Source organism: Anoplophora glabripennis, unplaced genomic scaffold, assembly GCF_000390285.2.
Source record: "Anoplophora glabripennis isolate ALB-LARVAE unplaced genomic scaffold, Agla_2.0 scaffold327, whole genome shotgun sequence".
NCBI classification, from domain to species: Eukaryota; Metazoa; Arthropoda; class Insecta; order Coleoptera; family Cerambycidae; genus Anoplophora; species Anoplophora glabripennis.
Window position 1 is genome coordinate 109,895 of NW_019416408.1, and position 26,397 is coordinate 136,291.

The 26,397-nt window shown below is 32.1% G+C and overlaps 2 protein-coding genes across 3 annotated transcripts; both read left to right on the forward strand.

The window, feature by feature from the left end:
- Positions 1-371: 371 nt before the first annotated feature.
- Positions 372-10,161, forward strand: LOC108909483 (regucalcin). The gene is made up of 6 exons (XM_023454467.1): positions 372-464; positions 3,394-3,671; positions 3,732-3,932; positions 7,603-7,815; positions 9,656-9,846; positions 10,133-10,161. The coding sequence occupies exons 2-6, from the start codon at positions 3,512-3,514 to the stop codon at positions 10,136-10,138; spliced, it is 771 nt and encodes a 256-aa protein (XP_023310235.1). The 5' UTR covers positions 372-464; positions 3,394-3,511; the 3' UTR covers positions 10,139-10,161.
- A 703-nt stretch (positions 10,162-10,864) lies between these two features.
- LOC111691500 (regucalcin-like) lies at positions 10,865-12,774 on the forward strand. Of its 2 annotated transcripts, XR_002762966.1 has the most exons (3): positions 10,865-11,077; positions 11,646-11,860; positions 12,727-12,774. XR_002762966.1 is itself a non-coding variant. In XM_023454468.1 (2 exons), the coding sequence occupies exons 1-2, from the start codon at positions 10,958-10,960 to the stop codon at positions 11,808-11,810; spliced, it is 285 nt and encodes a 94-aa protein (XP_023310236.1). In that variant the 5' UTR covers positions 10,865-10,957; the 3' UTR covers positions 11,811-11,898. The 2 variants fall into 2 exon arrangements, 1 of the variants encoding a protein (XP_023310236.1); XM_023454468.1 differs by lacking the exon at positions 12,727-12,774 and having other exon boundaries at positions 11,646-11,898.
- Positions 12,775-26,397: the final 13,623 nt, after the last annotated feature.

The window sequence follows — 26,397 nt, forward strand, 5'->3', positions numbered from 1 at the left end:
GTGAGGGGCTTTGCTAAGATATTTTAGCTACAGTAGATAAAATTTTTGCTGTCAGAAAAATATGATAGTGGATTTGGAATTTTATTTAAGTCGACTGTTTATCTGTCTCAAGTGAGTTCCTTTGCTCGGGTAAGTGAATGTACTTTTTTAGAATTGATCCAATTGCGGTTAGGCAGTCCTTATTTGTAGCAAATTAGGGCTCACTTACTGTAACTGAGGCCTTACTTAATAATTTCCAGAATCAACCGAAATTCGGCTCAGTGCGCATGCGCGATTACGCGTGCCTTATGCTGATCATGGTTTCGCACATAGAGAAGTTTCGCAATTTTGCTGTAACACGTAATACGGGATATACGTTCGTCAATCGTCAGTCGTTGTATCCTTTATAATAAATAGATATTTTGTGATCGAATGTTGAGTCAGTTTTCAGTTGTTTAACAACCGCCAGAAAGTTTTCAATTTGGGTATGTAATAGTACTTATATTCATGCATGATTCACGCAATGCAGGCTGAATACAAACGCTTACTTCTCAAATGGGGATTTCAACATTATTTATGCTTGTTTGAAGATATGTACAACATTTTTAGTTGCATTGCATGGTGCACGAAGAGTGAGGAGAGTCAACAACACCGAAAAATAGTAAATACGGAATTGATTCCTTGGAGTTAATGAGTTGACTCTATCAAAGTTAATGAGATTACTAGATTGGGGTTAATGAGTTGACTTGCTTGGGGTTAATGAGTTGACTCGATGGGATTAATGAGGACTCACTTGGGGTTAATGTGTTGACTCGTTTGGGGTTAATGAGTTGAGTCGCTTGGGGTTAATGAGTTGACTTGCTTGAGGTAGCAAGATTATAGCAAAACTGTCTACTTACTGCAAGTGAGTTCCTTCCAGCAAAGCAGTTTTTCTTGTGGTAAGAAGGCATCTCACTTGGCGCCTATTTAATGCAGATATTTTGCTATGGTTAATGGATTTTTACTAACTATAGCAAAGAAATTCTCTCAGTGTGAACAATCATTAAAGAGTACATTTTTTCGTTTCATGTATTTTTATTATTAAAATTGAATCATATCCATATCCCCCACCTTGTGTTATTTTCAAAATAAATATCCACAATCTGGGACCCTTTTTCTTTTTAATTTTGAGAGTAGTAAAAAGTTACTTTCAAAGTTCGATATCTCGAAAATGGACATGATGTGCTATATGAATTTTGTTTAGAATTTCGAGAAGAATTGAAATATGGAATGATATACAGGGTGTACGTTTTGACTTATTGACTGAACCTGTATACTTTTGTATGCTGTATAAATAGCGTATACTGAATAAATAGCGACCATGTATATCAAAAAGTACTGAGCACAGTACTCAGAATTTGCAAAAGGTTTAAAAATTTTGAGTATTGAAACCGATCAAAATAAAAGTGCTTTAGGTACTCAGTACCAACATGGGTACAATTTACCCTAGTAGTGTCCAGCTTTAATTTCCACACAAATTTCATAGATTTGTTTACTATTTTGACAAGTAATCCAACTGATCGGGGTTAAGGCTACATTAGCGAGAGCTATTGACAGAACTGCCAACAGAGAGGACGGAAGACGAGATATACACATACAGCATGTTGAAACTACAAACAAAATTTAAATGAAAGGTATAGTTTTTTATTGAAAATTAACAACCTTCCCACATGATTCGTCAACCTGTGGTTTTGTTGCTAAATTTATTTAGATATGCGATGATAAAAACAGTTTATAATTTTTACTAATTCAGCAATGTTTTAAAAATATCTGTCAAAGCTATCTATGCCCAAATAGTAAAGGTATTGTATGGACTTACTATTATTATTATCAAAGCAGGTGCTTCCCGGGCATTCAGTGTTGTTCCGTTCACAGGGGTGTTTCCTAGTGCATTCCTCTACCCTATCAGCTTACTTTTTACCAAACATGACCATATAACGAAGTGTTTACTAAAGTTAGATAATGATGGTCTGTCACACACAAGCTAAAACTTAGCCCTGAAAAGATAACAATTTGGTACTTCAAATATTTCTATAACATAAACAAAAACAACATTCCATCGACGGTGACAGTTTCTCGAGTGTAAAACCAGCTTCGTTAGTAAATAAAATATTATTAGTAAATTCACTATAATCATCTTATTTTTCCACAATGCTATTACAGAGCCGAAAAAAAATTATTATGGTGAAAAATCAAACTTATACCTGCTTTAAACAATTTTTGTTACAATTCGTAACACCAAAATTACTAATGACGTTTATTTGAAGCATGGTAACTTTATTAATTACAGAAATATTTATCAAAAATTTGATATTTAATTACACTTTATTAGCGATTTCCTGCTAAACGGTTACAATTATCGGCTTGAATAAAGAGTACATCATTTTTTCTGATATTGTTTCTCTTTTCAATAATATTAAAATTTCTGTGATGTATAGCAAGAGAAAAAAGTTATGAACACAAATTTTGAGGAAAAGGAGAAATATTGCACGGAATGAATGATATTGTTGATTTGAGTGAAGGTTCGACTCAAAATTAACTTTCAGTAGTGATAATCAAAATACTGTTTTATTTACTTATAAAAATGTAATTGATTTTCTAGAGGTTTTGATGATATCGATCTACAGGTTTCTGTAAATATTTCAACAGTTAATATTTTAAATGTGACAACATGTGCCCACGTATTGGCATTAAAGAGTAACTGTTGGATGAATTTTCATTTCTTAGTCCATTCTTACAGACGGAATCTTTATTTATCAGAAAAAGTTTCATCTAGATGTGCCCGTACCACTTGTCCAAAATGTGGAGCTGCCACATCATGTTGAAACCATAGGTAATTGTCTGCCGGTAAATTGGGATTGTCATCATTCGGGAATAATCGTCTAAGCTCTGGAATAATATATTTTTGCAAAAATAATAAATATCTTTCAGAGGTCAAATTTCCGTTTATAAAATAGGTCCTATGACGTGCCACATCAAATATTTACTTTCTGTGGTCATTTGGTGTGAACGTCTGTCATCCAATGTGGAATTTGGTCTGACCAATATCTACAGTTGTATCTATTTATGTGCAAGTTTAAACAAAATTTGGATTCGTTAGAAAACAATATGTGGGTGATACGATTGACATTTATGAACGCTACAAAGAGAAGCGGAATACAGACTGATTTCGATCCGCTATGCTACGAGGTTGATGTTCGCGCTCAACGAAGACAATGTTTTTTTAGAAGGCGTTCACCGCGCAACTATTCTGTTTATTTCTGCGTATTAAACAAACAAACACAATACATTTTCAATATAGAATTATACCTAAATTATAAAATTTACATAAAATTAAAAATAATTTTAAATTGCACAACCAAACGGAAATTTTAGGTGAAGAGGTGCGTCACGTCACTTGCGCCACCTGGCGAGCCGCCACTGGTGTAATCCGATGTACTGCCAGTGATAAATTGTTGCGGCATCGTAATTACTACCAGTCAGACTTTAGACGATGGCACCGAAAGTCGAAAAGCTAAACGTCGAGACGACCTCCCTAGGTGAAGGACCCCACTGGGATGACGAGACCCAAAGTCTTTACTACGTCGATATCATCAAACAAACAATCAACAAATACGTGCCCTCGACAAAAAAACACACCAAAGCATACATAGGTAATATTAAAATCTATACCTATACTTGTATCTCTCATTCCTTATCGTTTTGTTGTCTAGGTAAGAATGTTTCAATAATAATTCCCGTGAAGGGACAAACCGATCAGTTCGTTATCACTTATGGACGAGAAATTGCTCTGATAACGTGGGACGGTGAGAGCGAAAAAGTCGCAAGCCTGAAGATATTGCATGAAGTGGATGAAAACACAGAGAATGTTTTGAATGATGGAAAGTGTGATCCATCAGGAAGACTTTGGACAGGTAGAGTAAATAATTAAATTATTTATAATCCGGGAGAATTAAACCAAACACATACCCGTTTCAAAAATCGGGCCTAACCCGAATATTATGGGCTTAAAATTAAGTAAAAAATACACAGAATAACAGCCTAAATTTGTGTATTTATTAAGATATTATTATTAAGATAAGCCTCTAATCGACATGAGGTATACTTATCGATTTTTGTTCCTGAGGAAATTTGCTAGAAGAAGGGGTCTTGGCGAAAACTCGCAACAATTTTTTTACATTGCAAACTTTGCGGTGAAAAAAACTTGCCCAAAATTTTCAGATTTAAATAAAAAGAACAAATTTGACTGAAATTGGATGAAACTACAGGGAAATATAACTAAAATTATAAAGTCGAGAATTCAAGCGCGTATATCTTCTGCCCATGTCAAGTTATCGAAATTCGTTAAAAAAGGATAAAAAGGTCTGCGTAAATTTCAGATTTTTAAGTAGCAAAATAAAAAAGTTATTAACAAAAAAACAAAAAAAACGGTAACTAGGGTCCTAATCTTGGTGATTTTTTAATATACAGATTCCAAAATAATTGCATCAAATAGTGCTTTGAAAAAAAAACTAATTCGGCCGGACTCATAGGGGCATAGCAATAGTATAATCAGTGTATTTAATAATACATTTAGTAAATATCTTTTATTTATTATTCTCTTATCAGTGTTATTGTTTTGTAATAATTTTTGTCTATTTTTGGGTTATCTGTATTTAATTACTTACATTATGCTGAGTGTACATTTTATAGTATACAGGGTGATTCAGAAAAAAAAAATATGGATGTACAGGGAACCCTTACAAATACAATTTTGAAAGAAAAAATCAAAAAGGGCAGCTCGAAAATGATTTAAAAATACACTTCTGCACGGCACTGGAAACTGGTCCACTGTAAAACCTGACCTCGCACAATGCGACCGGCATGGCGGTGTGATAAAAACGGACAAAAACTATCGCAAGAAAAGAAATATGTAAACAGAATTTTATCGCACCTATTTTATATCGGCAAATTCAACTGCTTTTGCCTTTATTAATTTATTAATACAATTAATTTGTGTTTTTAAATAATAAAATCATTTGACATACCCGATGTTACAACAACAATTGTTCTAAATTTTATCCACCAACGTGTAAACACATTTGGGTTCGTCTTACTCAGTTTCTACGAACTAACACAAATGTTGTCTTGCTTCACCATAACACAAATGCTTCACCATAAATTAAAACGATATCCATCAACTCCGAGTTGCTATACACGCAAACCATTTTTGAGAGTAACTACTAAAAAAACTATTGTGAACACCACAGATAACAGGTAAATACCTACTATTGCAACGACGATAGCAAAATCCGATTTCAGTATTCGGAGTCGCTGAGGCCACGTGGCTCCCCACGCGCATTGCGAATGACGCTAGAGACTACAGTTGTCCAGCTATGTAGTCGTTGAATATACTACAACTTCAATAATTTTTTTCACGGAAACTATAAGGATTTTACAAAAAATTTGTTTACGATATTGACTCCATTTCTCATGCCGCATCTATTCCCAATTTTTTTTCGATAAGTCCTGTACTGTAATCACCCTGTATACTCGTAGTTGTTTATATAACTTCCAAGTAACATTTTCTGTTACCTTAACTTATATATAAAATATGAATTAGTTTTATAAAAGGCTTGCATTATTGTAACAGCGTTAACGTAAGGTGCTTGTGGTTTTATAAGTGTTACATTGATAATAATTAATCATCAATATTTCTGTTGAAGAATGTTACTTGTCATCTTGATAATAAAATATCGAATTTCTTTTACCATAGATTTTATAATTAGGTAGATTATTTAAAGATGTTGACAACTATTTTCTTTATATAACTTAAGCTACTAATAATAATTTAACAATAACTACTAGCTTGCTACCGCTGTTGATTTGATATCTTTATTATAACTTATAAGACATTAACTAACACAATATTTATAAGGTGCTTTTATAAAACTCTTAACAATGAATATGCGGTAGATGCTACCAGAGACATACAAAACAGAAATACTCTATATCAATAGTTATGCATCGTTACTGTAAGTTAAATAATAGTAACAGTTATAATCAATAGGCATTACTACTGTCATTGTAGTTAGGTACTTTTAACACTTTTAGGGTTATAAAGGTGATGTATTAAAATATGGCAGCTCTGTTGATTGGTCTTGGTTCATTGCAATCGGTCTTCTTTAGAGGTTTTATTCTAACAATAAGCGAATTTCTAAGAAGGTTTAAAAGGTCACATAAGACTCTAACTAACTATTGTAACAAGTTAACATTTACAAAATCAAACAACAGTTGCTTAATACTAATGATTTGAATGTGCGAACGCAACAGTAATTATAAAAGGTATTAACTTCAGATTTAAACAATATTGTTTATGTCTCTGTTAAAATTAAAATAATAATACTAAAGGCAAAGAATTATTTGGTAATACAAAAATCCAGAAATTAACTAAACAATTTTTTTTTTTGATAAAAATGTGGTCATACCTCCCCGCTATGCACGTCATGGGTTATACCTGAATCAACTAAAACCCTCAAATAATCATGTTTCTTAGTAGTAACTTATCGTCCATAACTTATCCCTCGCCTTCAAAGCAGTTAAAAGTTATTGGCAAAAACACATTTATTATTTGATTTGTGATATGAAAAAAGAAAATACAATTATTAATATTTTTGCATTGATCCTTTTATCATACATTAATTAAGTTTTGAACCAGAAAAGTCATCATCGGTATAATTTTTCTTCGAGGATGTTGATATTTACGTTCCTTCTAAAATTTTATAATAAAAAATTAAGTTTTTTTAATGGAAAAATTGGCTAATAATGTTTATTTCTTATAAACGCTACTCAATCAAACTTCAAACAAGTTCCCCGTTTTGACCAATTTGTTATTAAAATATATACGAAGATATAAGAAATAAGAAGATGTAGAGTAGTATTTTATTAAGAACGTCACATGACTAATGGGAAATTTCTGAAGCCAAAATACGATAAATGAGTTAGATAAATCTTATGAAATATTGCTTCATTTTGCATATTGCATATATTTTTTCTTTCGCTCACCGATAAAAGATGCTTGATGGCGCACATATTGAGCAAAAAATCTTGAAAGTTTATTTATTTAATTTCGACTAAAAATAGTTTACTGTTAAAAGTAAAAAAGTGTTCGAGATAAAAGAGATATTTTGTTTCACTTTATATTATTCAACAACATTAATCTGTTACACAAGATTTGAAATGTGATGCAAATTAATAATAAGATATTCTTAATGTTTCAGGATAAGATGTTAAAAACAGTTTATGAAACATGACCCTATTTAATACAAACTGTGGTGAAACACTGTGTTTACTATTTTCTTATATTCACTCATTCATTAATCAAGTTTTGTTTTTATTTTTGATGTGAAAGATCGCGTTTATTCTACCTATAAAATTAAATTAGTGAGACACATATCCAATTTAGTAACATTTCAATTGTGTTTTTGTCTCAATCGCTGTAGATATAATATCCGGAACTTTTCCATTAAGATATGACCCATTCTATAATTATCATTTATTTATTGAAAATATTTCCAAGTGTAATACACTAGCAGCTTCCTCTAGGTACCATGGGGGTCGCGCCGCCAGACGATGATATTCCTGACGGGAAAGGCAACTTTTACAGTGTAAAAAATGGAAAAGTAACCAAACATCTAACCAAAATAGGGATTTCCAATGGAATTGCTATTGACGTTGCTGCAAACAAATTTTACTACGCTGACTCTTATAGGGGTACACTCGACCAATACGACTTTGACATCAAAGAAGGGACTATAAGTAAGTACCTAAATATGAAAAAAATATCGTTTGCGCCCTAATACTATGTAAATATTTTTGGAATCCGAGTCACTAATCCGAAATTCGGCATAATATTCTGCTAACATTATAATCATCAATTAGCAAAATATAAAACATCATCAATGGCTTTATAAAAGTCTAAAAATTGTAAAAGTATCCTGAAAATTGTCTAGCTATGTAAATCAGAAATTTTATATAATCAGTTGCTTTAGAGTGACAGTGTGATGATTCGACCATATCTCTGTCTCAGTTACGAAATAAAAAATTACATTTTTCTAGACTATAGGCAACTATATCTGCAGAATAGTTGTTTTCTGCAAAATCTTCCAGGCAACTATGTAGAAAAAATTGAGACAGGAAATGGACTAATCGTTTTACACACAAAAAGTCCAGTGCTAACCTATGGTGACCGAAGACGCTGCAATAGGAAGTGGAAAAGCTCATAAGTGGTATTAAAAATCTAGATTGACTGAGGATCATGAGGACAAGATCTTGAGAGCCACATCCTAGCCCTAGATGTCTTGCTGAAATATTTTCATTCAAGAACAAGCACGATTTGTATGCTAGGATTATAATAAGGATATATATCAATCATTTGGACTCAGGGTGGGGTATACACTAGAAGCTGTAAGGCGATTTAAATACAATTAAGAACTTCAAGATATATAAACGACTCAGAGATAAACATATGAGTTGGAACTGGAATACATGGGACTAAGGAAATTGTTCAAGTTCAATTTAGTCTAGCAATGCATGCTGCTATCTTCCAGATGGAGGCGATGGTCATTAAGTACTTTGAAACGGGACGAACATTAAAAACCAATGACTTACTCCTAGCGAAAAGTTATCTGCATTCACCTACAGTATTGCGTGCTGAGCACTCATGCGCAAATATAAGGCTCAAAAATGGTAGCTAGAAATTCATGGCAAGCAAGCCAAAAAGTTCTTCTACCTCCTGAACCAAAGTCGCATATGAATAAGGATTGCCAGTAGAATAATGCAGACTCAAGAATAAAAGACAACATAGATGACACAGCGATTTTGAAGATATAGCAATTGTGTATTTTCTTCTGTAAAGAAGAGAAACAACTAGAAGTTGGTAACAAAATGAAAAAAGTGCTGAGAAGTGTTCAGAAAGTGGTATTAGGCATTTTTTTTATTAAAAAGATAATATTACCAGGCTATTCAACACTCAGCAAAGTATCCATATACGACAAATGTCTATTGAGTGTTTTTGTAAGTAGCACCAAACTTTGAAAAATCAAACCGCTAAAAATTATATTTGTCTTCACTTTCATGGCAATCTTTGACCTGCTTATTATTATTTTTAGTTTTCTGATTTTTCGAAGTTTGGCACCACATAAAAAACACTTAATAGACATTTGTCATTCAAATTTGGTATATGGGTATTTTGATGGGTTTTGAATTGTCTGGTAATATTATCTTTTTAATAATAAAATGCCTAATACTACTTTATGGAAAAACGACCCTTTTAAAAAATCGTAGTAGGCCAGGTGTTTGTGACATCAATAAAATGATTAGTAGAATATTACCTCCTTTCAGGGAACTATTTGTAAAAAAAATTGGCTTGCGGAAAGTCCATAGTCTTCTCACATTTCCAGATGTGTTAACCCGAAAAAACGGAACACACTGTATATGTAAAAATGTTAGGAAAATGAATACCGTTCGTTCCTCGAAAACATATGATATATTAAATTTCTGATCTGGTGGTTGAATTTGTATCGACCTTGAAGAATTATTATCAGTTTTTCACAGTTATAAAATCCAAACTGTCATTAGTGATCAAATTAAATTTCAGCTAACAAAAAACCAATTTACACATTATTCGAAAAACTCGACCCAGAAGCAGAATTAATAGTGCTGGATGGGATGACGATTGATTCAGATGGGAATTTGTGGGTGGCTGTTTTCAATCAAAGTCGTATGATAAAGGTCAATCCTAGAAAACCAGGAATTATAGAGGACTTTATCCAAATTCCGGGTAAACAGGTAAGAAACTAAAAAACTAAATTTGTATGCACATTGGAGATACTCTAACTGCTCGAGGTCTGACTTTGTCATGTTATATGTCGCAAGAAATACTTATTACTGCAAAACTCGTCTAAAATAGAGACTGTTAAACTAATTAAAGCTAATAATATAATTCTCGATTTATACACGGTATTTTTTACATCCTGTGGCCTGAAGTAACTATAATTATTTATATATTAATTCAAACTATTTCCTTCGTATTTGATAGATTTCAGGAACAACAAATTTATGTGCGTTCTTTTAGCTATGATTTCGAGAACATGATTTGAAAACTAGACACTGATTGGANAAAAAAGTGCTGAGAAGTGTTCAGAAAGTGGTATTAGGCATTTTTTTTATTAAAAAGATAATATTACCAGGCTATTCAACACTCAGCAAAGTATCCATATACGACAAATGTCTATTGAGTGTTTTTGTAAGTAGCACCAAACTTTGAAAAATCAAACCGCTAAAAATTATATTTGTCTTCACTTTCATGGCAATCTTTGACCTGCTTATTATTATTTTTAGTTTTCTGATTTTTCGAAGTTTGGCACCACATAAAAAACACTTAATAGACATTTGTCATTCAAATTTGGTATATGGGTATTTTGATGGGTTTTGAATTGTCTGGTAATATTATCTTTTTAATAATAAAATGCCTAATACCACTTTATGGAAAAACGACCCTTTTAAAAAATCGTAGTAGGCCAGGTGTTTGTGACATCAATAAAATGATTAGTAGAATATTACCTCCTTTCAGGGAACTATTTGTAAAAAAAATTGGCTTGCGGAAAGTCCATAGTCTTCTCACATTTCCAGATGTGTTAACCCGAAAAAACGGAACACACTGTATATGTAAAAATGTTAGGAAAATGAATACCGTTCGTTCCTCGAAAACATATGATATATTAAATTTCTGATCTGGTGGTTGAATTTGTATCGACCTTGAAGAATTATTATCAGTTTTTCACAGTTATAAAATCCAAACTGTCATTAGTGATCAAATTAAATTTCAGCTAACAAAAAACCAATTTACACATTATTCGAAAAACTCGACCCAGAAGCAGAATTAATAGTGCTGGATGGGATGACGATTGATTCAGATGGGAATTTGTGGGTGGCTGTTTTCAATCAAAGTCGTATGATAAAGGTCAATCCTAGAAAACCAGGAATTATAGAGGACTTTATCCAAATTCCGGGTAAACAGGTAAGAAACTAAAAAACTAAATTTGTATGCACATTGGAGATACTCTAACTGCTCGAGGTCTGACTTTGTCATGTTATATGTCGCAAGAAATACTTATTACTGCAAAACTCGTCTAAAATAGAGACTGTTAAACTAATTAAAGCTAATAATATAATTCTCGATTTATACACGGTATTTTTTACATCCTGTGGCCTGAAGTAACTATAATTATTTATATATTAATTCAAACTATTTCCTTCGTATTTGATAGATTTCAGGAACAACAAATTTATGTGCGTTCTTTTAGCTATGATTTCGAGAACATGATTTGAAAACTAGACACTGATTGGATGATTTAAAAAAAAATCATGGTGTAAATGAAGGTATGAAATACACTTTAACAGCTGTTAAATTACCTTGGTATCTTGGCAAAAGCGATGACATTATAACCCGTTGTTAGGTCAAAAAAACATATCAGAATAAGTTGTAGAAGTTTTTATATGCAATTATACCAAAATCAGTGTATGTTTTTCTTTATTAAAAAATACAACTCCAAAACTCCTACATACATTTACAATATCATTTTCAGGTTACATCCGCTGCTTTTGGTGGTCCAAATTTCGACGAATTATACGTAACAACTGGAAGAATGCCTATTAAAGGTGTTGCTCCTTCAGCTCCAGAGGATGGAGGTTTATACAGAGTGACAGGATTAAATGTGAAAGGACTGCCAGCAGCGAGAATAATTCTCTAAATGGCAACAACAGGATTAAGTTACTCATATAATAATAATATTAATAATACATATGCAATGTATACATTAATTAAATTGGGAAACTAAATATTATTTATTTTTATCTGAACCTCAACTTGAAGTCAATGTAGTCATTATTTTAAAAATAAGTTAACACCAGCTAACAATAGTCGTGCTTAGGTACTACTCCTCAGATTTATACAGGGTCGGTGGTATGGAAATGAATGATTATCTTCTAACCTAAGATAACTATCAAAAAATCATAAGACAAACATCTTGGGATTTTTTAAAATCTATTACAACAAAGAACCGTTTTCGTGAAACCGAATTTTTAAAATCGTGTTTTTTTAAATTATACAAAAATATTTGTTTATTAAGTGTCCATCAAGTTACATTTGAAAGTTTCTAGCTCCATAACAACGCCGCCTTAGTTCATTTGTCTAATAGTGATTATCTTGACACATGTCAAAAATACATTTTGTGAATAATTTTCTCGCAAAAACCTTTAACACGTTTAAGTCCAGGAAAATTAGCATTTCACCTCGGAATTGGATAAAGAAGGTTCGATTTTGATGAGACAAAGTGCGTTCTCTTCGTAATTGCATGTAGGTCAAAGTCTACAACGTCTCATGCGGCGCTAATTTGTTTATTTATTAATAATCAATTATTATTAACAAATTAGCGTATTTCGGATATTACGTGGGTTGGAAAAGGCCAATTTTGATGCGGTAGAGCCCATTCTTCTTCTGATTAGTTGTACCTTAACTTTGGGAGACTCCCACCGATCTTCATTTGTTTATTGATTTTTATTCGATCATTAAGAGCAAATTAGGCAATCGGACTGGGAGANGAGAATAATTCTCTAAATGGCAACAACAGAATTAAGTTACTCATATAATAATAATATTAATAATACATGTGCAATGTATACATTAATTAAAACAAGCATTGGTGGGAAACTAAATATTATTTATTTTTATCTGAATCTCAACTTGAAGCCAATGTAGTCAATATTTTAAAAATAAGTTAACTCTAGCTGACAATAGTCGTGCTTAGGTACTACTCCTCAGATTTATACAGGGTTGGTGGTATGGAAATGGATGATTATCTTCTAACGTAAGATAGCTATCAAAAAATCATAAGATAAACATCTTAAGATTTTTTAAAATCTATTATAATAAAGAACCATTTTCGAGATACCGAATTTTGAAAATAATTTTCTTTTAAATTATACAAAAATATTTGTCTATTATGTGTCCATCAAGTTACATTTGAAAGTTTCTAGCTCCATAACAATGCCGCTTAGTTCTTTTGTCTAATAGTGCGATTATCTTGACACATGTCAAAAATACATTTTGTGAATAATTTTCTCGCAAAAACCTTTAGCACGTTTAAGTGAAACCGAGCGTATTGAAGTTTTAATGGTCATAGGATATGGTGATAGAAAACAAAGTCGTGACGAAGTAGTGGATATTTTTCATGAATTGCATCCCGATTGGGAGTGTATTTCTAAATCAATTATTTCAAAAACATTACAGCGAGGTGTTACAGATAGACCAAATAGTGGAAGACCAGTAAGCGTTATAAATGAAGAAAATTCCTTAAATGTCATGTTAAATGTGGTGGAAAATCCAATAAATTCGACACAACAGAGGGCCTTAAGTCATAACATGAGTCGATGTTCCATTAAAATAATTTGTGAACGGGAAAAATTACATCGATATAAAATTCATGTGTTACAAGATTTGAGTGAAGACGATTATGATCGTAGAATCGAGTTCTGCGAACTTATTATGGACAAATTAAATGAAAATGTCAACTTTGTCACCCACATATCGTTTTCTGATCTACATTTTGTTTAAATGGGCACGTAAACCGACACAACTGTAGGCATTGGTCAGATCAAATTTCACATCGGATAGAGGAGGTTCCTTGCGACCACAGAAAGTAAATGTTTGCTGTGATATTATTGGTGCACACGTCATAGGACCCTATTTTATAAACAGAAATTTGACCTCTGAACGATATTTATTACTTTTGCAAGAACATATTATTCCAGAGCTTGGACGATTATTCCCGAACAATAACAATCCCGATTTGTGGGCCGAACAGATATGGTTTTTGACTGATCCTGTATACTTTTGTATACTCCTGTACATTTTTCTTTATTTTATTGTATTGAACGAACATGTCCACTTGTTACAAAAAAAAAGTGTCAAAACGACTAATGCAAAATGGATAAATTGTGAACTTAGGCAGATGGGTACTAATCTGAGGAATATGTTTTGGTTAATAAAAAATTCTCCAAACACGCAAGATCATATGAATTACAAAGTTTTTAAAAAGAATTATATTGCTAAAATAAATTAGGTAAAGAAGCTTTTCTATCAGAAAAGTTTAGATAATAAAAATGTCGTAGACAAACAAAAATTTATATGGCGTACTGTCCAAGGGAAAGTAGGGAAAAAAAACAGCATACTATTGATGCTATTGAATTAGATGGAGTAGTAGTGAATAATAAATATGAAATTGCAAACCCGTTTGCAGAATTCTTTGCAAAACATGCAAAAAATGAGCTAGATACTTAGATAGGCATTTTAAAGATGTTAACTTTAATAATAATACTACAATGTACGTTTATAATACTTTCTATTTCAATGCAGTGTTAGATGGGGATGTACTGGATGCTATCAATAATTTGAGAAATATTAATTCGGTGGGTATCGACTGCCTTTCAACAAGGTCGATTAAGAGTATAGCACCACATATTGCTCACATTCTGTCGAATATAATAAACTTTTCGGTACAAAGTGGTTCCTTTCCAGCTGACCTAAAGACTGGACTTGTCACCCCAATTCACAAAAAAAAATAGTCGATTATGTCTTGATAATTATAGACCTATAACTGTTCAAACTGTAATATTCAAAATTATTGAAAAATGTATTTATAAAAAAATGTTCTCATTCCTAGTGAATAATGTAATAACAGAACCTTAACATGTTTTTTTACAGGGAAGATCGACATAAAGTGGATCTGTCGCTCTCCTTAATTTTATTCATAGCTCACTAGATGCAAGAAAGTATGTAGGTGCACTCTTTTTCGACATATCTAAGGCATTTGATTCTGTAACTTTAAGTATAATGGTAAATAAATTAAATAATTTGGGATTTCGTGGTAGCTTTTTGAAATGGCCGACTTCTTACTTACAATTTAGGAAAATTATAGTTAAAATGGGTGACCAGAGATCTGGTCCTCAGCAAATAAAGCTTGGAGTACCTCAGGGGGCAATTCTTGCTCCTTTAATTTTCTTATTATACATAAATGATCTTCCACATTATGTGAGTACAAAACATCATATTCTATATGCAGATGACACAACTTTAGCAACAGATGCAAAGTCTCCAGAAGAGCTAATAAGAAATATGAACCTTCTGTCCAAGGAATTTACAACTTGGTGCGAAAGAAACGCTTTAATGGTTAATGCAAACAAAACTGTTTGTATGCAATTTTTCAACAGAACATAAATTTCAGGCAATTTATCAGTCTTAGTTAATAATATAAATATTCAGTTTTCAAATACCGCCAAATTCCGAGGAGTCTACTTGGATAGTAATATGAAGTGGACTACTCAAATAAATCACATATGTAAGAAGTTAAATAGTAGTTTATATGCAATACTTCAGTTGAAAAATATATTTACCATTGATCAACTAATTGGTGTTTATTATGCTATTGTTTATTCTCGCATTTCTTACAACGTTATCTTATGGGGAAGTTCGAGCGATGCTTCCAGAATTTTTATTTCTCAGAAGATTACTTTAAACAATTTAATATACTTACTTTTTATTCTATATACATCTACAAATGTATACTATACGCAAAAAGTAATTATAAAAGTTTCATGCGTAATTGTGAGTACCATAACTACCCTACAAGAACTGAAAATAACATTAATATTTTTAAACGAAAATTCAAAAACTTTCTTTTTAACAGTAAGTTTTAGTTACGAGTACCTATGTAATGACTCTTTTATTGACTATTCCTATACTTTATTATAAAGTCTCCAAGAAAATAAAGGTTATTTATTTATTTATTTTATTTATTTATTGTAATAGACAACGACCCTGTATATCAAACAGTACTGAGCAAATACACATAGTACTCAGAATTTGCAAAATGTTTAAAAATTTTGAGTACTGAAACCGATCAAAGTAAAAGTGCTCGGTATCGAGTTCTTTAGGTACTCAGTACCATCATGAGTACAATTTACCCTAATAGTGTCCAGCTTTAATTTCCATACAAATATTCATAGATTTGTTTACTATTTTGACAACAAGTAACTCAATTCATCGAGGTTAGCGAGGGCTATTGATAGAAGGGCCAACTGAGAGGACGGAATAGGAAATACCTATACACCTACAGCACGTTGGAACTACATACAAAATTTAAATGAAAGATGTAGTTTTTTATTGAAAATTAACAACCTTGACACATGGATTCGTCGACTTGTGGTTTTGTTGCTAAATTTACTGAGATATTGCGATGATAATAAAAACAGCCTATACCTTTTACTAATTCAACAAGGTTTTAGAAATATATGTCAAAGCTATCTATGCCCAAATAGTAAACGTGTTGTATGGATTTACTATTATTAATAATATAAGGGTACATACATACCGAAATTAATTGGCTAGATTATTAATTATTGAATATTTAATTAAAGTTACTTTTTAATGGATCACCCCGTATATGTCGGAGACACTGGGTGGATATGGGAATTAGTTTGCTCCATTGTCTCCATCGAAATAACACACGGGTGACGTTGGCACTATTTATTACAAATACGGCAGCTGTTCTACAAATTATAAAATAGGAACTAACGGTTCGCCACTGTCAGCAGTGTCAGCCCTAGCAACCTGTTCACTACTTTTCTATCAAAACAATAATAATAATAAAAGCCACACAGCTACTGTTGTTTCATCAATTGCATAATGCAGTTGCTTCCCGGGCTTTCAGTTTTGTTCCGTTCACAGGGGCGTTGCCCAGTGCATTCCTGTACCCTATCAGTTTACTTTTTACCAAACATGACCATATAAGGAAGTGTTTACAAAAGTTAGATAATGATGGTCTTTAACACACAGGCTAAAACTTGACCCTGAAGAAATAACAATTTGGTACTCTAATATTCCTGTAACATAAACACAAACAAGCCCTTAACATTCCATCGCCGGTGACAGTTCTTCGAGTGGCTACGAATTGACAAGCGGTTACAAGGGTGATGCCGACATATATTGTAATCCATGTTCTAAGAATGTTTAATTCGAAATCGACCCGGAAAGGGAAGACGAGCATTTATCAGCGGCACAACACGGTGTTCCCCAAACATGCAAAAGTGGTCCAGAGTGTTATTCATAACAATTACAACAAGCGTTATTCAAACAAGTTTGTTTCGCTAATACTAACTCTTTATAATTAGGCATAGTTGGCACTTGCCGATTAAAAATGTCTTTTTCAACATCAAGAAGTGTCAAATAACAAGACCTACATATACGAGTACTCAAAGGATATTTTTCATCGTTTAAATCAAAATCCATTGATATAAACTTTTGTATGAGTTTTTCAGTAGATTTATTTATTAAAAATTTTTCTGGCTATATTTTGCCAAAAATAATTTTTCGACGACATGACCCACATATTTATTTTCTATTATCATGATGAGAACACGGAGGAGTCATTTTCAAAACGTAAGTTTCAAAAATGCAACTCGAAGAGATTTGATGGCTTTTCCTCTGGTGTATATATTACTTCGACATGAATTTTCTATTGCAGATTAGCATGCGCCAACTAGCGGTATAAAAAGAAGCTTGAAATTGTCATATATTTATAAAACAAGAACTCCATAAAAATTAGCTGAAGCATTTTGAGATAAGTCGTAAAATCGAAACCATTTAAATTTTGGATTATTCATTAATCCAACTTAATCATTTATCAACATATCAATAAATTTCCGAAAAAAAATAATATTATCAACAATAACTAATAAATACAATCTCAATTTGTTTGACTTGGAGTTAAAAAACGGATTATACGTGTGTGCACAAATGCTCTACTTTGCGCTTCATGAATGCGTATAGCATAAGTATAAAAGCGACCATAACTTACGAAACCAATCACTTAGGATTTCCAAATTGCCATTTTTTTCGTCTACCAGCAATATAGAAACTTTCTGCGTTAGCTGATTTTGGATCCATTTTCGGGCCACTTTTGCATGCTTGAGGAACACCGTGACAAAGTGCTGTTTCACAATTAATCTCCAAAATTTTTAGACAGTACGAGATTGCCTACAACGAATTCAAAGGTAGTTCGAAGAAAATTCACACTGGCATATTTCGATCATAAAATCAATAAAAATTAAACCTTCGACCTTATGATCAGTATATTCCATGTAAAAAAGTACAGTGAATGCCAAAAAAAATGTAAATTTCCAAAACTAATACCATATTTGAAAATCAGTTGCATACCGCCCGAAAAAGTCCAGACTTCTAACGAAAGAGGAAATTGTGAAATTTTTACAAAAAAGTACATGATAATAGATTTCTGCTAGAAAAGATAATTGAAATTAATATAAATCGATTGATTTAACTAATTTTGGACAACTTTGCAGGTCATTTTAATAACAATTGGTGTTTGTGGAGCTTTGAGAAGAAATGAGCTACTAAAGTTAACGATCGATTCGATGATATAGAAGACAAAGATTCAATTATTATTATAAGAATTCCCGATTCCAAAACTCATACTCCGAGATGTTTTGTGATTGCAAGTCCAGACCAAATGAAGATATACCGTAAATATCGTGCTTTACGTCCGGCAGTTACTACATGTCGGAGTTTTTTTGTGAAGTATGTCAGGGAAAATGTGTTAACCAAGTGGTTGGCGTCAACAAAATAAGAAATGTGCCAAAAAAATAGCAACTTGTTTCATTTTGCCTCATCTGGAAACATATAGGGCACTGCTTTAGAGGTTCTTCTGCCACTCTGATAGCCGACGCAGGGGCCGATATTACCACCATGGGGTAATATGGGCGTTCTAGTACGGTAGCGGAAACATATATAGAAGATTCTATACAAAATAAAATTTCAATCGCAAATAAATTGTTACCACTTCAGCAGAGCCTACGGAACTTGCCAATAATACAACGTGCGCAGTAAACATAAACAGTAATTGCAGCAGCAGCTTCATTGAACACCCAGAACTAAAAGCTATGATAACTGATAGCACTGGATCTGTCATAAATTTAACTCACTGCAATATCAGCACTTTCAATTTACATGTAGTGCGAAATAAATTGTAATCATCCTGTTTATAATATAGTTACTGTTTTGTATTGAAATGTTATATAATTTAAATGTATATTGTTTAATTAATAAAATCATAAATAAGTTTAGAAAAAATGACAAATTATTTTGACATTTGTTTTATGTTCTAGAACTAAAAATATTTGGCGTTCTAGAACGTAAAAGTATTTTGCAGCTAGATGGCAAAGAAGACTTTGTCAACTGAAAATTTAATGAAAATGACGACTTTTAATGACAGTTTTCAAAAAGTTCTTTTCAGATTTAATAAATTAACGATGGGCAGTGCAAAACGTGAAAATGGGAAGTAACTTTTTCACGCCGATTTGACAGTGTGGATGGTATAGAGAGAGGGTAAGGGGCCAACATGTAAAGTGAGATGAAACTAGTCTCTCGTCACGTGACTTATGACTTAGGGCATTTGTAGGCTTATCGAGGGCGATTTGTTACCACTCCATGGTATTAAAATAATAGTAACGGTAATATTTTTAATTGTTGTGTAACTACCAAAAAAAGTCCTAGGTCCTATATTCATGTTGGAATAGCTACAATGTACAGAAAGTCGGCTTTGGCTCCAGTTGTAGTTGTTACACCAATTATGAACTGTATTTTAAATATTATTAAAATATTTCAATTTCATATAAAAAATGTTAGGTATGTCTAATAAAATTACGAATCTTATGTTCTGTTAATATTGTTTCTTGAACTGAATTTGAAACGTTCAAATCAAAAATCTCGCTCGCAATATACAGTGTAGGAGAGTACCGATGGTCTATCAGAAGCTACGTGAGAGCGATAAAGTAAGCCATAGAAATCCATGTGATAGACAAGGATGGCTATAATGAAGGCGTCTAATAGTCAACGCCCGTTTCGCCCTTCCACAAATAAGATCCACTTCTTATTTGTGGAAGGGCGAAATGGGCGTTGACTATTAGACGCCTTCATTATAGCCATCCTTGTCTATCACACGGATTTCTATGGCTTACTTTATCGCTCTCACGTAGCTTCTGATAGACCATCGGTACTCTCCTACACTGTATATTGCGAGCGAGATTTTTGATTTGAACGTTTCAAATTCAGTTCAAGAAACAATATTAACAGAACATAAGATTCGTAATTTTATTAGACATACCTAACATTTTTTATATGAAATTGAAATATTTTAATAATATTTAAAATACAGTTCATAATTGGTGTAACAACTACAACTGGAGCCAAAGCCGACTTTCTGTACATTGTAGCTATTCCAACATGAATATAGGACCTAGGACTTTTTTTGGTAGTTACACAACAATTAAAAATATTACCGTTACTATTATTTTAATACCATGGAGTGGTAACAAATCGCCCTCGATAAGCCTACAAATGCCCTAAGTCATAAGTCACGTGACGAGAGACTAGTTTCATCTCACTTTACATGTTGGCCCCTTACCCTCTCTCTATACCATCCACACTGTCAAATCGGCGTGAAAAAGTTACTTCCCATTTTCACGTTTTGCACTGCCCATCGTTAATTTATTAAATCTGAAAAGAACTTTTTGAAAACTGTCATTAAAAGTCGTCATTTTCATTAAATTTTCAGTTGACAAAGTCTTCTTTGCCATCTAGCTGCAAAATACTTTTACGTTCTAGAACGCCAAATATTTTTAGTTCTAGAACATAAAACAAATGTCAAAATAATTTGTCATTTTTTCTAAACTTATTTATGATTTTATTAATTAAACAATATACATTTAAATTATATAACATTTCAATACAAAACAGTAACTATATTATAAACAGGATGATTACAATTTATTTCGCACTACATGTAAATTGAAAGTGCTGATATTGCAGTGAGTTAAATTTATGACAGATCCAGTGCTATCAGTTATCATAGCTTTTAGTTCTGGGTGTTCAATGAAGCTGCTGCTGCAATTACTGTTTAAGTTTACTGCGCACGTTGTATTATTGGCAAGTTCCGTAGGCTCTGTGATACAGTTTATGTAACTCTGTTTTTATCTCTATAACTTTCGTTTTCAGCTTACTGATTTACCCACGGACAATAGAATTTCTCGAACCACAGACCATGAGTCATAGCATATGACATGCCGCCCATGTCAAACAGCTTTTAGTTTCTCGAATTTTTAATTACCAGCAGAATAAAAGATAGTGAGCAACGTAATAAGAGCATTTATGGTTTTCCAAACTGCGTCTTAAAAATTTTAGTGAGGGAGGTTTTTTGTTGAATTGTTGAATTTTCTTAGTAAATTGAAACATTTTTCAATTAGACAGTTATAAAAGGTTTCAAATCAACTACTCCAACTGATCCTTTCTTTTTTTAATACAAAAATACGTATCAAAACACTAGATCCTTATTATTACATCTACAAAAAAGCAACGAATTTCGAAATATAGTTTGGAAGAGACTAAGGTACTTTGTTATAATTATTTTTGAAAGAGCTCCATCAATTTCCTTTAGTGATACTGCTTAGTTAGTGCTATAACGCTATAACTGTCCCCCGTAATTTATTGCATCCAATTTCCTGCCCATATTACACCAGTATTGTACAGAAGATGCCTAATATCTGTGTGGCGAGCGTAAAATCACAATCGCTACTGATTTTAATCATAGCCTCCTCGTACTTGTTAATTCGATCTTGACTTAGTTGTAGGTCGTTAAATTTTACACGAGATTTTATCAGTCTGGTTAAGGATATTTACCCCGAGCAGTAAAATTTTATTAAGGACGTTCTCCACATGGAACTGGTAATTATTGATGAAAATCTGGAATATAATTTATAGGTCGATCTCTTCTAGGGGCAACAAATGACTTTAATGTACGTAACAGAAATAATTTATATAATTAAGAGATTATATTATCTCATTTAGTGTATTACGTCTTCATGTGGATTATTTCACGTCAACGGTAATTTTAAATATAGTCCCGCGATGATTGTGAAATGGTTGTCAAACCGATGAAGTTATTTCTTCGTAGATGTTAGTTTCTTAAGAAGATCTATGCTAGTAGATTTCGACAAATTTGCAGCTCCATACTATGGATAGGAGGTTGTTCTTCGGACCATATTAAACTGAACAGCCTTAATGTACCAAGAACTTCAAACAACTGATTTTCAGAATATAAGATGTAAAGGCAGGTCGATGAAATCTGAGGTAGTAACTTTAAATACATATATAAATACACTAAATTTGCATACAATTTTGTAGGAAAAATTCTTTCGGAAATGCTAATAAAAACATACAATAAAGGACAGATACTTAGTTCTCAGTTTTAGAACTTCTTCTGGACAACATAGCAATGTCCTTTGAAACTGCTGCGAAGTTTTCATACTAAGATAAGGAGCCTCTACGAANATTGAATTAATTTTAGTTCAGGAGCAACCTGATATAGTATGCCTTTCCGAAACTTGGTGTACTAATGATAATATTGATCTTGTAAAATTTGAAAACTATGATTTGGCTACATATTATAATAGAATTAGTATGAGTCATGGTGGAGTTCTTGTTCTTATAAAAAATAATATTCAGTACAAAATACCTGTATTCTTAAATAACTTATCTATTGAATTAGATTTTGAGTTGTGCAGTCTATCACTCTATATTCAAAAAATTAATTGTTGTGTATTGAACGTATATAGATCCCCATCTGGAAATATGGAAACATTTATAGACCGACTATATATAGCTCTAAGTTACTGTGCAAAAAATTATCGTGCTATTATTGTTACTGGCGATTTTAATATTGATTATTTACAAACTTCTTATGAAACAAATCAGTTAATTGATCTAATAGAAAGTTTTAATTTAAAACTGCAAAATTGTGAACCAACTCGTATTTTTACGAACAAAAATATGAAAACAACAAAAACTAAACTTGATTATTTCTTAACAACTATACCCTATGTATATCAAGAACATGTTACTGATTTGCAATTAGGTGATCACTTATGTTTAGATATTAAAGTAAACGTTCAACTTAATACATGTGAAGTTCGCCAGCATAAGCCATATGATAATGTTATTAAACATAGGAACCTGTCTCAAGCCAATCTGCTTAATTTGAATATTTTTTTAAGTAATGAAAATTTTATGTCTGTGTGTTTTACTCATAATGTTGATTCTGTTTTTAAAGAGTTTTTTAATATTTTATTTTATTATATTGAACGAACATGTCCACTTGTTACAAAAAAAAGCGTCAAAACGACTAATACAAAATGGATAAATTGTGAACTTAGGCAGATGGGTACTGATCTTAGGAATATGTTTTGGTTGATAAAAAATTCCTCAAACCCGCAAGATCATATGAATTATAAAGTTTTTAAAAAGAATTACATTGCTAAAATAAATGAGGTAAAGAAACTTTTCTATCAAAAAAGTTTAGATAATAAAAATGTCGTAGAGAAACAAAAATTTATATGGCGTACTGTACAAGAGAAAGTAGGGAAAAAGAAACAACATACTATTGATGCTATTGAATTAAATGGAGCAATAGTGAATAATAAATATGAAATTGCAAACTTGTTTGCAGAATTCTTTTCAAAAGATGCAAAAAATGAACTAGATAGGCATTTTAAAGATGTTAACTTTAATAATAATACTACAATGTACGTTTATAATACTTTCTATTTCAGTGCAGTGTTAGATGAGGATGTATTGGATGCTATCAATACTTTGAGAAATGTTAATTCGGTGGGTATCGACTGCCTTTCAACAAGGTTGATAAAGAGTATAGCACCACATATTGCTCACATTTTGTCGAATATAATAAACTTTTCGGTACAAAGTGGTTCCTTTCCAGCGGACCTAAAGACTGGGCTTGTCACACCAATTCACAAAAAAAATAGTCGATTATGTCTTGATAATTATAGACCTATAACTGTTCAAACTGTTATATGCAAGATTATTGAAAAATGTATTTATAAAAAAATTTTCTCATTCCTAGTGAAGTATAATGTAATAACAGAACATCAACATGGTTTTTTACAGGGAAGATCGACAGAAAGTGGATCTGTCGCTCTCCTTAATTTTATTCATAGCTCACTAGATGCAAGAAAGTATGTAGGTGCACTTTTTTTCGACCTATCTAAGGCATTTGATTCTGTAAATTTAAGTATAATGGTAAATAAATTAAATAATTTGGGATTTCGTGGTAGCTTTTTGAGATGGCTGACTTCTTACTTACAATTTAGGAAAATTATAGTTAAAATGGGTGACCAGAGATCTGGTCCTCAACAAACAGAGCTTGGAGTACCTCAGGGGGCAATTCTTGCACCTCTAATTTTCTTATTATATATAAATGATCTTCCACATTATGTGAGTACAAAACATCTTATTCTATATGCAGATGACACAACTTTAGCAACAGATGCACAGTCTCCAGAAGAGCTAATAAAAAATATGAACCTCCTGTCCAAGGAGTTTTCAACTTGGTGCGAAAGAAACGCTTTAATGGTTAATGCAAACAAAACTGTTTGTATGCATTTTTTCAACAGAACGGAAATTACAGGCAATATATCAGTCTTAGTTAAGAATATGAATATTCAGTTTTCAAATACCGCCAAATTCCTAGGAGTCTACTTGGATAGTAATATGAGGTGGACTACTCACATAAATCACATATGTAAGATGTTAAATAGTAGTTTCCATGCAACTGAAACAATATACTTCAACTGAAAAATATATTTACCATTGATCAACTAATTAGTGTTTATTATGCTATTGTTTATTCTCACATTTCTTACAACGTTATTTTATGGAGAAGTTAGGGCGATACTTCCAGAATTTTTATTTCTCAGAAGAGGATAATTCGTCTAATATTTAATCTTAATATCAGACAAACATGCAAAGACTACTTTAAACAATTTCTGCAAATGTATACTATACGCAAAAAGTAATTATAAAAGTTTCATGCATAATTGTGAGTACCATAACTATCCTACAAGAACTGAAAATAACATTAATATTTTTAAACGAAAACTCAAAAACTTTCTTTTTAACAGTAAGTTTTAGTTACGAGTACCTATGTAATGACTAATGACTCTTTTATTGACTATTCCTATACTTTATATTATAAAGTCTCCAAGGAAAATAAAGGTTATTTATTTATTTATTTTATTTATTTATTGTAATAGACAACGACCCTGTATATCAAACAGTACTGAGCAAATACACATAGTACTCAGAATTTGCAAAATGTTTAAAAATTTTGAGTATTGAAACCGATCAAAGTAAAAGTGCTCGGTATCGAGTTCTTTAGGTACTCAGTACCATCATGAGTACAATTTACCCTAGTAGTGTCCAGCTTTAATTTCCATACAAATATTCATAGATTTGTTTACTATTTTGACAACAAGTAACTCGATTCATCGAGGTTAGCGAGGGCTATTGATAGAAGGGCCAACTGAGAGGACGGAATAGGAAATACCTATACACCTACAGCACGTTGGAACTACATACAAAATTTAAATGAAAGATTTAGTTTTTTATTGAAAATTAACAACCTTGACACATGGATTCGTCGACTTGTGGTTTTGTTGCTAAATTTACTGAGATATTGCGATGATAATAAAAACAGCCTATACCTTTTACTAATTCAACAAGGTTTTAGAAATATATGTCAAAGCTATCTATGCCCAAATAGTAAATGTGTTGTATGGATTTATTATTATTATTAATATAAGGGTACATACATAGCGAAATTAATTGGCTAACTTATTAATTATTGAATATTTAATTAAAGTTACTTTTTAATGGATCACCTCGTATATGTCGGAGACACTGGGTGGATATGGGGATTAATTTGCTCCATTGCCTCCATCGAAATAATAAACGGGTGACGTGACACTATTTATTACACGTTCGAACACTAAAGTATGGGACCAGTTATACAAAAGTTATAAAATAACTAACCTAACGGTCCGCCACTGTCAGCCCCAGCAACATGTTGACTACTTTTCTATTAAAACAATAACAATAAATAATAATAATAAAAGCCACGCAGCTATGGTTGTCTCATCAATTTAATGATGCCATTGCTTCCTGGGCATTCAGTTTTGTTCCGTTCACAGGGGTGTTTCCCAGTGCATTCCTCTACCCTATCAGCTTACTTTTTACCAAACATAACCATATAACGAAGTTTTTTACAAAAGTTAGATAATGATGATCTTTCACATAAAATTTAGCCCTGAAAAGATACCAATTTGGTACTCTAAATAAATATTTCGGTAACATAAACA

What these genes read in the sequence shown, in the direction of transcription:
- LOC108909483 (XM_023454467.1), top strand. Translation starts at nt 3,512, where the DNA reads ATGGCACCGAAAGTCGAAAAGCTAAACGTCGAGACGACCTCCCTAGGT. An exon ending in ACACACCAAAGCATACATAG is followed by an intron (nt 3,672 to 3,731) that starts GTAATATTAAAA and finishes TTTGTTGTCTAG; the next exon opens with GTAAGAATGTTTCAATAATA. An exon ending in CATCAAAGAAGGGACTATAA is followed by an intron (nt 7,816 to 9,655) that starts GTAAGTACCTAA and finishes ATTAAATTTCAG; the next exon opens with CTAACAAAAAACCAATTTAC.
- LOC111691500 (XM_023454468.1), top strand. Translation starts at nt 10,958, where the DNA reads ATGACGATTGATTCAGATGGGAATTTGTGGGTGGCTGTTTTCAATCAA. An exon ending in TCCAAATTCCGGGTAAACAG is followed by an intron (nt 11,078 to 11,645) that starts GTAAGAAACTAA and finishes TATCATTTTCAG; the next exon opens with GTTACATCCGCTGCTTTTGG.